Below are 15,202 nucleotides of genomic sequence, written 5' to 3'. Positions count from 1 at the left end.
TGGCAGCGTGTCAGGTAAGACAAAAAGAAACAGCGACACGATGTGTAAACGTTACGACAATACTGCGACTGGCCTTCTTATTTTTTCATGACACCAAAGTTGGAATCTGCTTTGGAGCGTCCTATTAGCGCTAAGCTAAGTAGTTATTTTACCACTTTTAAGGTATCTAGTTGAACATCTAAAATACTGAGTGGTCAAACATGGACTGGATTGATCTACACAAAACTGTTTCTATAAAATATAGTTTGTCACCTGTGAAAACTTTGCTAGATTTGTAAAAACAAACAGAATAATTCAGTTCAGGTTTAATCAGTCTAAGTACTACAGATGATCAATTGGATTGTGTGCATTGAAATCATATTCTTTGCCTGAATGCTGACAGGAGGCAATATGTAACATTGTTAATTGAAAAATGATGCCTTTCTTTTTAGGCCGAGTACAGAAGATACTGCCAAATAGACAATTTAAATGTAATTTCATTTCTTATGTGACCGAGTGTTGTCAACTCGACAATCTGTCTCCAGAGTCACCTGTCAAATACAAAACTGAAAAGAGAAAACTAGTTCAAACTAAATATTAACTCCCTTCTGATTGAAAGAAAAGTCTCTAAGAGAGGTTTATGGAAAATGTCCCCCTTCAAATCAGAGGATCATTACAATAAGTTAAATTTAATTCTTCAGAAAAAGTACCGTGAAGAGCAACTAGATAACAACTTGCAAGCCTTAACTTTAAGAAACGTTGTGGAGTCTAAATATCACAAGATCTCATGGCATAAACTTTCATTAGACCCCTAGTTTTTCACTTTTCACTTCTTCCAATCACATTATAGTCCAATAATCCAAGTCAAACTCATTAATAGCCTTGGTAAGCTATTACACTGAACAATGTGGGTCAAAAGTTATTACTTTGGTACGGGCTTTAGAGTATAATTTAGGTGTATAGTGGATGTGGTTCATCTGAATTGTTCTTTATTTCAGTCACTAATCTGGATGGAAAAGAGGTTGTGAGGTTGGTGTAAAATGACGGAAAAAAGACACATGGAAAACAGCGAGCACTCCAGAAGTGTCTCTTGTATTTATATTCTCTCCAGCTGCGGAAGTCCAGTGCTGAGATGTCACCCAGCAACAACATTTTTCCTATGTGGGCGTACAGCACGGAAAAGAAAAGAGTGGTCAGTGACGGGGTCACCGAGGTAAAATGAATCGCTACCTTTAGGGGGAAAAAAAAACCCGGACGTATTTGAGGGTTTGCTTTTTCTTTGGGAACGATGTGGCCTGATAGTTTATGACAGTGGAGTTGAAGAGGTGGACTATAGAAGGCCAAAAGTGCCACAATTCAGTAGACATATTTGTGTTTGCATAATTATTTAGACATCTAACAATAGTTTTTTCAAATAGATAGATATTATACTACTTATTAAATGAATGAATCAAACAAGAACTTAAATTAAAATGTATTATGATCACTGACTTATCAATTTGTCTTCAACATGTGATTGGTCAGCCTGCCTAGCAGCTCAACTTCGGACCAATCATGTTGACCAGAGCTGTGTTAGCCCAACTGACTGACAGAACTAAATATGTCATGTGCAGCAGCACGTCTCTGTGAAATTAAAAATTAAATGGAAAACAATTGTAAGTGGTTTTTGTAAATAAATCATATATTTCTTATATTATGTAATTGATAACATATTTAGTGTTTTATTTTATTTAATGGCGAATTACATAATGTTTCAGACTGTTAGAACTGACTAAAAACCACATTGCACATTTAACTGATTGTCAACATTCTTACATCAGTGGAAAGAGTCCTCATCACTTTTAAATACTTTTTTCAACTCAGTTTGAAGCATTGTTGGTAAAAAGAAGTGCTTTGCAAGCAATTAGCAAATAGCTAATAATGCAAATATTTCAGTTCAGTCGTTTTTGTGACTGTCACCTACAGTTGAGGAATCAAAACTGAAAATGCCTACATGCTCGGACTTCTACCAACCACCGAAGAAGAAATGTCAGATTGTGAAATGAAATAACAGCGCGGCTATTTAGAGAAAACAAGTGAGGTGTGTCCTTTTATGATTGGTAATATTTCATCAACCTAAAGCAGAAAAATTACCTCTTAAAAGTAGTTCCATCTACAACTAATGAGGCCTGGATTATTTCAACACATGGAAAACACCAAATCTGTACTGAGTGAGATCTAGGAATGGGTTTAATTGACAATGAACATTCAACACTGGACAGAGATTCCTAAAAACACATTTTGAGATTTATAAAACTAAACATAGAGACAAAAAAGAAGAAAAACCGATAAACTAGAAAACTACTAGAAAAACTAATAAAATGCATTTTTTTGGTGTCTACATTTCTTTGCAGAATTCTACAAAGAAATGTAGATTTCTTTGTAGACACACACAAACATTTTTTATTTTTATAACAAAAATATAAAAATTGTGTATGCACCACCAAATATACATTATTTTGTACCCTTTAAGCAGTAAAGACTTAATGTTTCATTAATATTTTAAATTTCAGCACGTTTGGCCCTCCATACAGACCGATTTTGTGCCTCTCACGTCATCGCTGCTGCTTTTCGCTTCGTCAGCAAAACTCCATTCAGTTCACCAGCGTCATTGCTTGAGGCTGCAGATGCTCACCAACCAACACAAATGGCCGATGAGCTTTAAACATGGCTTCAAGCGTAACTTTCTAACAGTCACCAGTGTTATTTTATGTTTGGATGTAAGATGAAAGCTTTCCATGTTCTGAAATGAACCTTTTTTTTTTTTTTGGTAAACTTGTGCTGCTTTGTTGCTGATGTCCTCAAGAATTTTGCCCTAGTTTTCTCCTCATGCTTACATTTGTCACTTTATTTTCCCCCAAATGAAGGCGTAAAAATCCAAACCAAAGAGGGAAAAACTCACTGTGGCTGTGAGCGTTTGATGGTTTTGCAACAACATTCTGCTTTTCTCTGAGTTTTAGTGCCTTTTGAATGACCAGCCGAATCGGTTCCACTTACTTATCGAGCACAAAGTACAGGTCAAAGGCGCCGTGACAGGAGCTCTCCTCCTCCTCCTCCTCCTCTTCCTCCTCCAGCAGCTCCGGCTCCGCTCTTGCTGATGGAGAAGAGAGCAGAAATAATCCGACCAGAACCAGAACCGGACGCATGTTCAGCACAGTTCTCCAAACTTTTACTCCTTAGTCTTTTGCAGGAGCACAAAAAAGTAACGTTTTTTTCTCTCCGCAAGTGTTCTTACGGAAGGTTCAAGCTAGTGGAAAAGAAGAGTCTTTCAGCTTAACGCTCAGTGCATAACCACGACCCGTCCAGTGACAGTCTCAGATGGAGAGATGCTTTTTCTCAGATGCAGGAGAATTGCATTTCTTCTGCATCTCCCCCCACACCGCCGAGAAAAACATCCAACGTCAGCTGAAGAAACGATTTGCTTTTAAAAAGCAGTGTTCTGTTGGAAAAAGTCTCAGGTTGGAGGTGAAAAATGCCGAACGGGATCTGGGCTCTGCAGAGCGGTGGTGTTTGGCGCTGGAAGAAGTGGGAGCCCATGGGACAGACTCCACTGAAGTGGCCCAGGTTTCATGTTTCATCCTGAGGAGGAGAGACAGACGGGGGGAAAAAATGGGTTAAGATCCGATTTTGCACCTCCCTTATGGCTGACAGGAGACTTTTACCAGGGAATGGGATGGGTCGAACCAAACAATGCTCCTGAGTGATTATTACAATCCTTTATCAGCACAGCACCTTCATCAACACCTTTCTTTACACTAATTTAAGCTTAGCTGTTTATGTAGCCTTTGATTTTCTTACTACGCTGCAAATACACAAAAACCTAGAAAGTGATTTTAGACTAGTTTTTGGTGCAGATACCTTAGCACACCTGAAATAAGACAACAAGGTAACTTTTCCGCAAGATATAGGAGCTTGTTGTTGGCTAAAAGAATTTTAAGGCAATCAGAAAATTAATGCATGTACATACTGTAAATAAATGTTTAATTTTGTCCTGGTAGAAAGTGAAGCTTTGTCCCATTGGTGGGCACCGCCGCCAAACAAAAAGTTAGTTCTCTCAACCCCAAAGCACTTGAACTATTGTACTACACCAACACTGTGTTTAGAGGAAGCTAATGTTAAAGTGCTAAAGAGCTAACGTCAATTAAAATGGTCGTTTCCCTTCTCTTGAAAGACAACAAGCATCAATGTAATTTTGGAATTGCAATTGACATGTTCTATAATGCACTGAGATGTTGTGTTTATATTCTGCTTTCTACTTTCCATGTTTTATTTTGTTCCTGTAGGTTTCTTGTTTTGAAATTCATTTAATGCAAAAAATAAAAATAATAATAATAAGTGAGGGAAAACATGAGAAGAAGAAACGAAACTTGAATAGAGCATGAATATAAATGTCTAAGTACTTAACAGTCAATAACCAAATGTTCGACACAGATGTCGAACTTTATTCAATTAAATGTTTACAAAACAGCCAAGTAAATTAGAATTCATCTGGAAAAAATGCATTGAGTGGAAGCTAAGCGCGCTAAATGGTTTCAAAGTTAGCATAATGCTAAGGAAGCTAAGAATGCTAAGTACACTAAATATTTTCAAAGTTAGCAAAGCCCTGAAATGCTGAATAAAACATTGATTCAACTATTAGCAGGTTAGCTTAAGTGCGCCTAGAACGGCTCTGTTCCAATCTGCAGCTGACGGTATTTTTTTCTAGGATTTCCTTCTGTTAACCTCTAACCATCTTCAAGCTTTCTTGACCCTGTTATAAAAAGCATCACCATAGCCTGATTCTGCCTCTGCCGTGTTTCATGCCTCGGACAGTGTGTTCAGATCAGAACGTTGAGCTTTGGTTCCATCTGATCAGAGCTCCTTTTACATGCGTCCTTGTGGCTTTTCATCTGGCGACTCTTCAATACCAGGCAAATGTGTGAAAGAGGCTAAACATTAAGCATTGGCTGTCTCAAATCTTTTCTCCACTTAAATAAAAACAAGACTGAATGGATTTTGTTTGACTCTTCAAGTATTTCATATAGTATTTCTCAGTGTTTAGGTCTTTTGTACCTGCTCTCCAACCAGGTGGTAAAAAAAATCTAAGACTCAACCTTGACTGTAGCTTAGAACTCCATAAACAGTTTGATTCTGTTGCTAAAACAAGCTACTTTCAGCTCTCCCTGCTTTCTAAAGTCCTGGTAGTGATCTGGAGAAGACCTGAAATGCCTTGTTAGCTCTTGGCTTGGTTACTGTAATGTTTTATAAGTCACTATCAATCAGTCTGTCATTTTTTATCTATATTTTTTCCCAATTCTTTTTACCTTCTCATGGTTTTATTTTGAACTGGCGCTCATTCTGTTTTATTGCGCCCTGCAATTATTTATTTTGTAAAACGCTTTGCTCAATGTAAGACACTGCTAGAAGGTGATGCATAAATAAAGTTTATTTTTAATTATCATCTCCAATAAACCTGGCATGCATGTTTTGGACTGTAGCTGGGAACTGGTGTATTGGAAGAAATGAAATTTTGTTATCGCCTGATTTATTTTCTGTCCACAGTTAATTTTTTTTCTCTTTCTTCTCAGAAATATTTGCTTGTAATGGACCTTTAATCTGCTCCTTCACACAGACAATCTCATGAAGTCGACTTCATATCCAACATCATCGCCACTACAGTCATCAACTCTTTGTCCCTTATTTTACTAATTTATTGTTTACTCTTGAACCCAAGCTTAACATTGCTTAAACCTATATAACTTTAATTTTAAGACAAATGTAACATTTTTACTGTAAAGCACCTCCCATTCCTTTTGTGCATTAGTGGTAATGTACTAATGAATTTGCATTGCCTTTGTGTTTAGTGCCAAGGGGTGCAAGAGTCTAGGAAATGTTTTGGACTCAATTAACTCCAAGTTGCATTTCAAACATGTTTTCTGAAAGGAACCTTTTGTTTCCTCTTCACATTAAATTAAAATGAGGCGCACACTTATGAACCATTTTTATTGGGTCTCACCCCTGGAATTGATACAACCCAAGTAGGTCCACATGACGTGAAATTTAGGACAAACATCATTCTACATCCACAGTTACGACTTCACATGTGGAGACATTAGATATTTAAAGTGATTATTTTTTCAAACCTGGCATACCAAGCGCACAGCATAGCAAAGGAAAAGCCAGTGTTGAAGGCATATTACATCCACTTACTCAGTCACACATGCAGTAAGACTCACGTTTACACAAGAATTACAATTGTTTTTCCACTTCCATTCATTTTGTGGAAGTAGCCGTCATTACCCTACGTACAACCGAACCTCTGCATTGCAAAAAACAACAAGGTTTAAGTGTTTTGAGAATTAGGAACAGCATACTCTGACCTACATTGTTCTCACAAACAAGCCCAGAATTCATTGCCAAGGCGAAAGAGAGATCTCAACAGCACGCTGTTTACTGCTGGCCTCCAATGTGTTTGTTGAAGATGCCCTTGGCCACCTCAAGGGCAGCGTCAGCCGCGGCGGGGATGTGGGGTGTGACACCCACTCCCTCCCAGGCTGGCCCGGCTGAAGTCTCGGAGTGGACCGTGGGGATGCTGAGGAAGATGTTGCTCTCACCAACAGGAAAGACCTTTGGTGGGTGGGAACCCCCGGCAGTGGTCTCGCCAATAACCATGGCGCGGCCTAGCTTTTTCATGATGTAAACGAACTCCTCCGCGGCACCCGCCGTAGCCTTGCTGGTCAAGATGATGAGGCTTTTCTTGGAGCCATACCTTACACCTGAAAGAGAGGTTGAAATCTCTCTTAGTCGACTTCCTTCACTGTAGCAAAGGTCTTTCTTACAATAATTCTGATTGTCTTTTTATTACCACTAAGTTCGTCCAGAGTTCGCAGCTCAGTTGTGGTTCCAGATGGTCTGTCGTAGAGTTTGTCCAGAAGAATCTCCTTGTCCCCATCGAAGAAGTAAGAGCAGAAACCCGCTATGGCTGTTGTCGATCCACCAAGGTTGTTCCTGCAAATCAAAGAATAAAACAAAAAAAAGAAAATTTTTGTTTCCAAACCTTTACATTTTTACGCCTTCGAGAAAGGCAGGGTCCCACAGAAACTCAGAGAATAAGCTAAGTTCAATTGTCTTTGTTGAGATGCCAAGGATTTATAAGCAAAGATAGCAGTATACATCATTAGCTACAATTTACACATGAGCTAAAAGAAAGGCAGAAAAGAAAATCCACCTGAGGTCAATGATCATAGCTTTTGTGTTCACAACTTTGTTCCAGATGTGCTCCACAATAATCTGGGCAATCGGCTTGACTTCTTCAAAGTCTCCAAACATGTCAAATCGGAGATATCCGATGTTGTTTTCGAACACATCAGTGTGGAAGGAGATTTTGATCAGCTCAATGTACATCTCTGGAGAATATTCCTGCAAAACGACCACAGACAGAATTTGCAACACAAAATACATCTCACATTGAAATATTTTTGAACTTACTTCGTGATGCTTCCAGATTGAAGCATCTGAAAGCATTTGTAAAACTTAATGTACTCCATATTTAAAGAAAGTTCTCTTTCAGCCATCTTAAGTTGGAGATTACCCAAAAAATTTTAAACTTATGCTGTCTACCTTAAAAGAACCTTTGACAACATATCAGTCAAACAATGAAAGAAAAAATCTATTTACCAATGGTGGCAGGGCTGGGGTGTTGGTGGTGGTTTTCAGACTCTTGTCGCCGGAAAGGGTCTTGAGGTCAGCTGACAGCTTTGTCTCCAGACATTGTTTACAAACAACTCTACTGAATTCTCCATTTGCCAGAAGCTCTCTCAGCTTCTCTGCAACATCTGCTCCAACACTCTCAAAGGCATAATTGTTGGCAATCAAGCTGGCTGATTCCTCAATGATGCCTGGAACTTGAGCTTGGAGGTTGATAATCCTGATTGCAGTAGCAAGGGCATCTTCTGCACCAACTTCCACATCTGGGGTCACACCTGTCAGCTCCCAGGTTGAGCCTGTAATGGGGTTGATGGACTTTGCGGTAGGCAGCTTAACGTAGAAGTCGGTGTCGCCCACTTTTAATTTATCGACTTTCACTGAGCCCCCAGCGGTCTTCTCACCGACAATGGTGGCTCTCTTCAGGCTCTGGAGGCAATAGGCAACATCTTCAGAGATGCCCTTTGTGTTTTTGCTAGTGAGTACAATCAGCGGCTTGGTCACACTGTATCTCTCTCCCAACAGTGTGGACATAGACATCAGCTTAGTGGTGGTGTTCGAGGGTCGGTCATATATGCTGTCAATGTGAATCACAGGCTCGGCTTCGGTAAGGTAAGAGACTATGTAAGGGATGCCAGAGATGTCCCCGCTACCAGTGTAGCGTAGGTCAAAGATCAGAGCTGAGGTGGGCAAGATTTTATTCCAGACAAGGTCTACAAGCAAAGGACCAACCTTCTCAGCAACCTCCTCCCCAAGGATGTGATCAATTCTCAGGTAGCCAATGTTACCTTCCAGGATGTCTAGCTTGATGGATGTCTGGAGAATAGTAACAAGTTGCTCAGGGGGCAGCGGAGGCATCTCCTGGTGAACCGCAGGAATATAGTTTGGCTCATAGGAGACCGTCAGCCGTGGATCGCTCAGTGTTGTTTGGACTCCATTGCTTAGGACGTCGGCCAGTAATTCGCCGTCTGAGATGTCGAGTACTTCAGTGTTGCTTGTGGCTGCTGCAATGTCCTCCTTCATCCCCACCAGCTTCTCTGGTGAGCAGTAGTTGTTCATGACGATTTTTGCCAAGTCTTCAATAAGGCTGGGTGGAAATGAGGCATGCAGAAAAGAAACATTTCCCAAAAGCAGCAAAGATGCCACCAGAAAAAGAGTCTTTGCCATTTTTTTTTTTTGTCTGAGAAAGAGTGAGGGTATAGGAAGTGGAAGTTTGAAACTGAACCTCCGTCTCAAGTTTGGTCCTTTGACAAGTGGCACCGGTTTGGCTGTAAGGTTTCTGATAACACCTTTATAAGAGGATTTACTCCGCAATAAACTTCTAATCGCATTATCCTGAGTGTTTGCGGAAGAGAATAACAAACAAGCTATGTATGTGTAGTAACAAGGTGTTGGCAGGGATCTTGGTCTTTGCACAATGTAGTCTGGACAGTTATTTAAAGCTGTCTGTGCCAGGTAATCATCGTTTTATAACAGAAACATCTAGAAGGGTTCTAAGCGTGCCATAAACATTCATTGTTCCTTGGTAAGTCGTTTGAGTGCCAAAATGCAATTTGAAATCGGCTGTAATTTTCACCTATTAATACGGTGAATGAGTTTTATTGCATGTTTAATTTGAAAGCAAAGGAAGAAAAAAAAGAAAACAACTAAACTTCAGGTATTGCAAAAACAATACCTGTAAGAAACAGGCAGCTAATCTGTGCCATACTTCTAAATAACTAAAACAATTATTTCAGAAACATAACAATTACTGTTTGATTCATTTTACGCATTTATTTGCAGTAAAGTAGTTGAGTTGAGGTGAACAGGAACCACAGGTTTGCTTGGTAAGAGCTCCCTCTTCTGGGCATTAGAACACAAAAGAACTCTCCATGAACAGAAGTAAAAACATTAACTTAACCAAGTTAACTCAGGAAATTACATTTAGCCAGTGAAGCACTGGAGGCCCAACCACAGGCACTAAGAACTAGAGTAATTCACATAACAAAAAGTAAATGAGCAAAAGTAAAAGGGAAAGCCTCCGAAAAACCAGATTAAAATGTCACTCTAACTAAATTATCACCAATATTAATTAGTGAAAAATCTGTCATTAGTAGTTTTACATGTCAAATAAAATCAAACTAATAAATTTATATGTATATATAATACATGATATTTCCCTTTGTGAACCAATGCTTTTTTCTGTAACTGATGATGAAACCACTTTTCTTTTATTCATTTACTTTGGAATAATGTGGAACATTTCAATTTGGCCAAAAGTTGACACAAAGTGATGATTGCCACTGAAAATATAATAAGCATATATGAACTGAAAAACAAACCAATAACTCACATAACCACACTCCTTAATGTGGATGGGCAAATTTCACATACAAAGATGAAAATTCTTCTAGTTTAACCACAATCTCAATCATAAAAAAATCTTTTCAGGAGGACTCAAAACACAGATGCCATAAACCTCACGATAAGTACCTCACAAAAATTATTATTTTCCTATGATTTTAAGCCAACTACCTCTTTTTATGTGCTTTATATTGCTGGAATTTATGCTCTTCTTTTCTTTTTGTGTTCATTTATTTTACATACACGTCTTCAAGTATGTAATGTCATCTGATAGGACATAATTGTCAATTTACAGTGCTATTGGTCTGTGTTACTTATGCTTTATAACTGAATATTACAATAAAGTTATATAAACAATAGACTCACAAAGTCTATTGTTTATATACTATTGATCTGATCTGGTCTCAAGATGACCAGATCAGATCAAAGAACAATCAGTTTCCAATATTTGACATTTATGATGCTACCATAAACAAATGCTTTGAAAACATTATCTGATGATTCACAATAATTCTTGAGATGAGGACATAGCAATACAGTAGTATTGTTAAGCATCAGCCTTTGTCAATTATTTTAGCAATAATCTACAGGAAATGCTTTCAACATTAAAATTTCTGTCTATGTGTAATAAACGTCTTCTAAAAGTGGATACCTTTTTCATTGCTCTTGCTCTTTCTTCTTGAGCCTTGCTGCTATAATTGTCTGTGCTACTGAAAGAGCTTTAGTAACCTGAGTGGAAACATGTGGCTCCACTCCCAAAAAGCTCCACACTTTCCCAGTTGTAGGACTTAAAATAATCTGGTTGGGAATGGAGGCGTACAGTATACTGTTCCTAATCTGATAGGTCCCACTGGACAAAGACCCTCCGGTTGTCGGCTCTCCAATAACCGTAGCTCGATTAAGGTCACTCATGGTGCGAGCAAATAATGCAGCTGGTGAGCCCGTCATATGACTTATCAGGATGAAAAGGTCCTTTGAGGATCCATATCTTTGACCCCTAATGTGAGAAAATGTCATGACTTTAGTGAAGGTGTTGGTTGCACGGTCATAAATGGTGTAGAGATGTTGTGGTGGTTCAGCATCAAAGAAATACGTGCAGAAGAGGGGAACCGCTGTGGAGTACCCACCGGTGTTGTACCTCATATCAATTATGAGGGCTTCAGTGTTCACTATCTTCTTCCACACTGAATGTAGGAGCTGTGGTCCAACTCCTTTTACCACTTCTATGTCCAGCATCATGTCAAAGCGCAGATAGCCAATGTTACCTGGCAACACCTCAGTTTTAAACAAAGATTCAGCTATGTATCCAAACTCTTCTGGTGAGGGCATCTTCGGGATGTCATGAGGTGACTCAGGTTCAACATCGCAGTGGAAGACGTGAATGCGGTGATCGCCTGAACTTTCCTGGAGATCCATTGTCAATTGCGACGCCAAAGATTCAAAGTCAACCACTGGTCGATACAGCCCCTCCCTCCATTTAGTTAACAGCACCTGGCTTACGTTTATTGCTACTTCTTCAATTGCATAGTGTTGCTCCAACAGTTCCCCAATTCCTTCAAGAAGGGTCCTGAGTCCCTTGTGAAACTCCATAACTTCATAAACACGGTCCAAAGCTTCCTCTGCCAGTACAATGGCATCAGGGACAACACCACCTCCCAGCCAGTATTCCCCATTGTTGTCTATAAAGTTTATAAAAGGGACGGTTATGGCAATGTCTGTCCCTTCTATCCCAAATGTCTTTGAGTGCATGAGGTTGCCAGATGTAATTTCCCCAATGACTGTGCCACAGCTTAAGGACTGTATCAGGTAAGCAAGCTCTTCCCCAGTGCTTGCAGTGTGGTAACTTGTTAGCACATAAACTCCATGTTTGGAGTTGTAAACTGGCCCTGTAGTTTTTGAAAGAGATTTGTGTTCTGTTGTTGTGTTCTTAATTCGGTCATTTATTGTGAAGAAGTTCTGTTTCTGGGAGCAGTCGCACAGGTAAGACAGTATAAGTGTCAAAGAGTTAGAGGATCCACGTGTGTTATATCGTAGATCAATGATCAAGTTATCAGTGTCCTTGAGGGGTTCCCATATCTTTTGAGCCATGAGCTTTTCCAGTTCAGGTACAGCAGAAGTCTCTGCTAACTCATCAAAACGAAGATGCCCAGTATTACCCGGAAGAACTTCCACTTTAAACACTCTGTTAACGTATCCCTTTAATAATTCCATATTATCTGGTATTGTATAAAGCTCATGGTCCTGTTCTATACCAGCATCATCATCTCGCATGTATCTGATAATTAATCGAGGATCTTCAGACACAGTCTGAAGGTTCTGGTTGAGTCTAACAGCTAAGTCCTTCTCTGATCCAACAGATAATAAGTCTGTTGACTGCAAATGTTGCAGAAGTGTTGAAACTCTGTCACTGAAAGCATATGTATCTCTCATTATGTCCGAGATCATTTGCACAACCTTTGGAATGGCATACCTCAGAGTCAGAAGGGATTTGGCCTTTGAGACAGCTTCCTTTGCCATTACATTGATTGTTGGCGAAACACCACTCACTTCCCAGCTCTGGCCTGTGATTGGATTAATGGATCTTGCCACAGGAACTGTTATGTAGAAGTCTGACTGAGCAATTCTGATCTTTTGGACTTTTACTGACCCACCAGCTGATCGTTCTCCCACTATAATGGCTCGCTTAAGTTTCTTTAGCGTGTATGCCACAGCCTCAGCAGCCCCCATTGTGCGCCTGCTGGTCAAAATGATTATGTCCTTCTTCTTACCATATCGTTTCCCTGGTATTGATGACATGGTCCACAACTCTTTGGTTGTATTTGAAGGCCTGTCATATATTGTGTCAATATGAATGGGAGGCTCTGGATCTGAAAAATATGAGATTATCACCGGAACCCCAGAAAGTTCTCCACCTGTGTTGTACCTCAGATCAAAGATTAGCGAGGATGTCTGAGCCACCTTGTTCCAGACGTTGTCCCACAGTTGAGAGCCAGCCTTTGCTACTGTCTCTTGATCAATGATCTGATCTATGCGTAAATAGCCAGTGTTGTTTTCCAAAATATCCACCTTAAAAGAGTTTCTCACCAGCCGCCTCAGTTGATCTTTAGAGAGTGACTGCAGTACTGGCGGCACAACAGGAACAGGATTAGCCTCATATGACACCGTCAGTCGTGGATCACTCAGGGCTCCTTGAACTCCAGTTGTGAGCAAACTTGCGAGGGTCTTCTTGTCTGAAATCTGCAGGATTTCTCCACTGGTGATAACTTGTTGGATGGCTTCCTGCATCCCAAAAAGCTTCTCTGGAAGACAGTAGTTCTCCATAAGAATCTTGGCAATTTCTAATACGAGAGCTGGTTGGAACGATGAGGTAGCAGGTAGAGCTGATAGAAGCAGTATCCACAACAGGGGTGATGTCCGTTGGTTTGTCATGACTGAAGTCTCACGAGGATAAAAGATCTCAACCGTCCTGTCAAGTGAGCTCTGTTAGTCTGTGTCCAGAGATAAAGTATTTTTTTGTGTGTTTTTTTCCACAAAAACATACAGCATAAGAGGCTTTAGTCTCACATAAACCCCTGATCGCATTATCTTTTCTGATTCAGTCAGCACGCAAGAGCTGGCAGAACGGAAATTTTGTCTGCGTCATTCTATGGCTGACATAATTACACAATCTCTAAAAAAACGCCACAAAATTTGATTTGGATGGGGATTAAAAACACCAGCCAACCTGGCATGGCAGCTGATAATAGCACAAGACCTTGATCCAGGAACATTTTCAGCTTAGACAAAATGCATCTACGTGGATCTTGTTTTCCAACACCACATGGTGCTCAGTTATTTTAATCGTCTTAACTTTTAAATGCCCTTTACATAATACAAGCTTGTTTGTGCCAACACCTTGGATGCTAATCATGACTCTAAATTTTGTCAAATATTCTTTTGTGTGGACTTGGATTTGGGCTCATCATCTGAACAAGTAAGAGGATATACTGTATACGTTATCAGACTCAAGGGGCTTAACAATAGAGATAAAGCAAGAAGTCCTACATCAAGAAATCAGTGTTCAAGAATAAAAACAAAAAAGGGATGTTCCAATCTGGACGCCACATTTATTTTTTTGTCTTTAAAGCAGTTTTAATCTATGCATGGATTATCTAAAGAGGTCACTGCAGCTCAGAGATATTTTTTTGGCTCTTCTGTCTTGAATCATTTGTCTGAGATTAGAATTATTTAAGTAGACTTGCATGACCTAAAACAGTTGTCTGCCTCTTTATTTTCATAAAAGAGACTAGAAAATTAGCAAAGTGGTGAACCCCAAAACATATTTAACTGCTCTGGTCACTTCATAAGATCCTTGAAGGACATTTAAATCTAGCCAAAAATAACCTCCTTACTAATTCATGAGATTTCTTGGAGCCATGTGTGTGAGTTTTTTGTTTTTTTTACATTGATCTTGAGATGCTAAGATCTGAATTTCTTGTCAATATTCTTCAATTATACATAACTATTTTTTGGTGCAAATTCTGATATTCAAACAAATTTGAAATGATCCATGTTTAATCAATAATTTTTCATTTTTTTAAAATCAGATTTGTTTACACCATAACTGTGGACATGTATTCTTATAGAATATCAATAGGATGCTTAAAACCTTCAGTATGAGAACAGCTTAACAAAGACAGACGGTAGATGTGTTTCCATTACCAATGTGTGCTAAACTTTGTCAATATTCTTCTACTGTCGAAAAAACACAATTTTGCAAATGTGGTGTTTCCGTTAGATAACAAATGCAAATAAAATCACACTTGAATAAGTTAGTTCACACATGAAGTCATTAAAAAAACATGTCACGACATCATCGTACAACTACTTCCTGGTGTCTTCTTTTGGCAACATCCACTTATGTGATGCGAAAAAAAAGGTGTTTGTGTAGCAAATTTGCAGAATAAACCAATTTTGATACTGCTCAAAAAACCACCTCAGCGCCAAAACGTTTTATTGAAAAAGAAGAGTTTTTTTTAAATTGCCATGTTTCCATTATGCAAATGTATTTTTTAAAAGGTAATCATATGGACAAGGGAAACGCAACTATTGGCATTTTGGGGGTTTTCTCTGGTGCTAAGAATGAGGTAGGAATAAAATGTTGCCTGGACTCCATGCC

At 39.2% G+C, this 15,202-nt stretch overlaps 2 protein-coding genes across 2 annotated transcripts in view; both read right to left on the bottom strand.

Annotated features, from left to right (window-relative positions):
- The window catches only part of antxr1c (ANTXR cell adhesion molecule 1c), a 48,941-nt gene extending 45,330 nt beyond the window's left edge, over positions 1-3,611 (bottom strand). The window contains exon 1 of the mRNA XM_028029971.1: positions 3,016-3,611. Within this exon, the coding sequence (XP_027885772.1) occupies positions 3,016-3,164 (149 nt within the window). The 5' untranslated portion in view covers positions 3,165-3,611. The remainder of the gene's footprint in view (positions 1-3,015) is intronic.
- A 2,370-nt stretch (positions 3,612-5,981) lies between these two features.
- rbp3 (retinol binding protein 3) lies at positions 5,982-9,710 on the bottom strand. The gene is made up of 4 exons (XM_028029066.1): positions 7,675-9,710; positions 7,226-7,416; positions 6,863-7,005; positions 5,982-6,773 (listed from the first exon to the last, which is right to left on the bottom strand). Exons 1-4 carry the CDS (start codon positions 8,866-8,868, stop codon positions 6,448-6,450), a joined length of 1,854 nt encoding a protein of 617 aa, XP_027884867.1. The 5' UTR covers positions 8,869-9,710; the 3' UTR covers positions 5,982-6,447.
- Positions 9,711-15,202: the final 5,492 nt, after the last annotated feature.

The sequence above is a fragment of the Xiphophorus couchianus genome, chromosome 10 (assembly GCF_001444195.1).
Source record: "Xiphophorus couchianus chromosome 10, X_couchianus-1.0, whole genome shotgun sequence".
NCBI classification, from domain to species: domain Eukaryota; kingdom Metazoa; phylum Chordata; class Actinopteri; order Cyprinodontiformes; family Poeciliidae; genus Xiphophorus; species Xiphophorus couchianus.
Note: the sequence above shows the minus strand (reverse complement) of the source record. Positions and strands in the feature narration are given on the sequence as shown.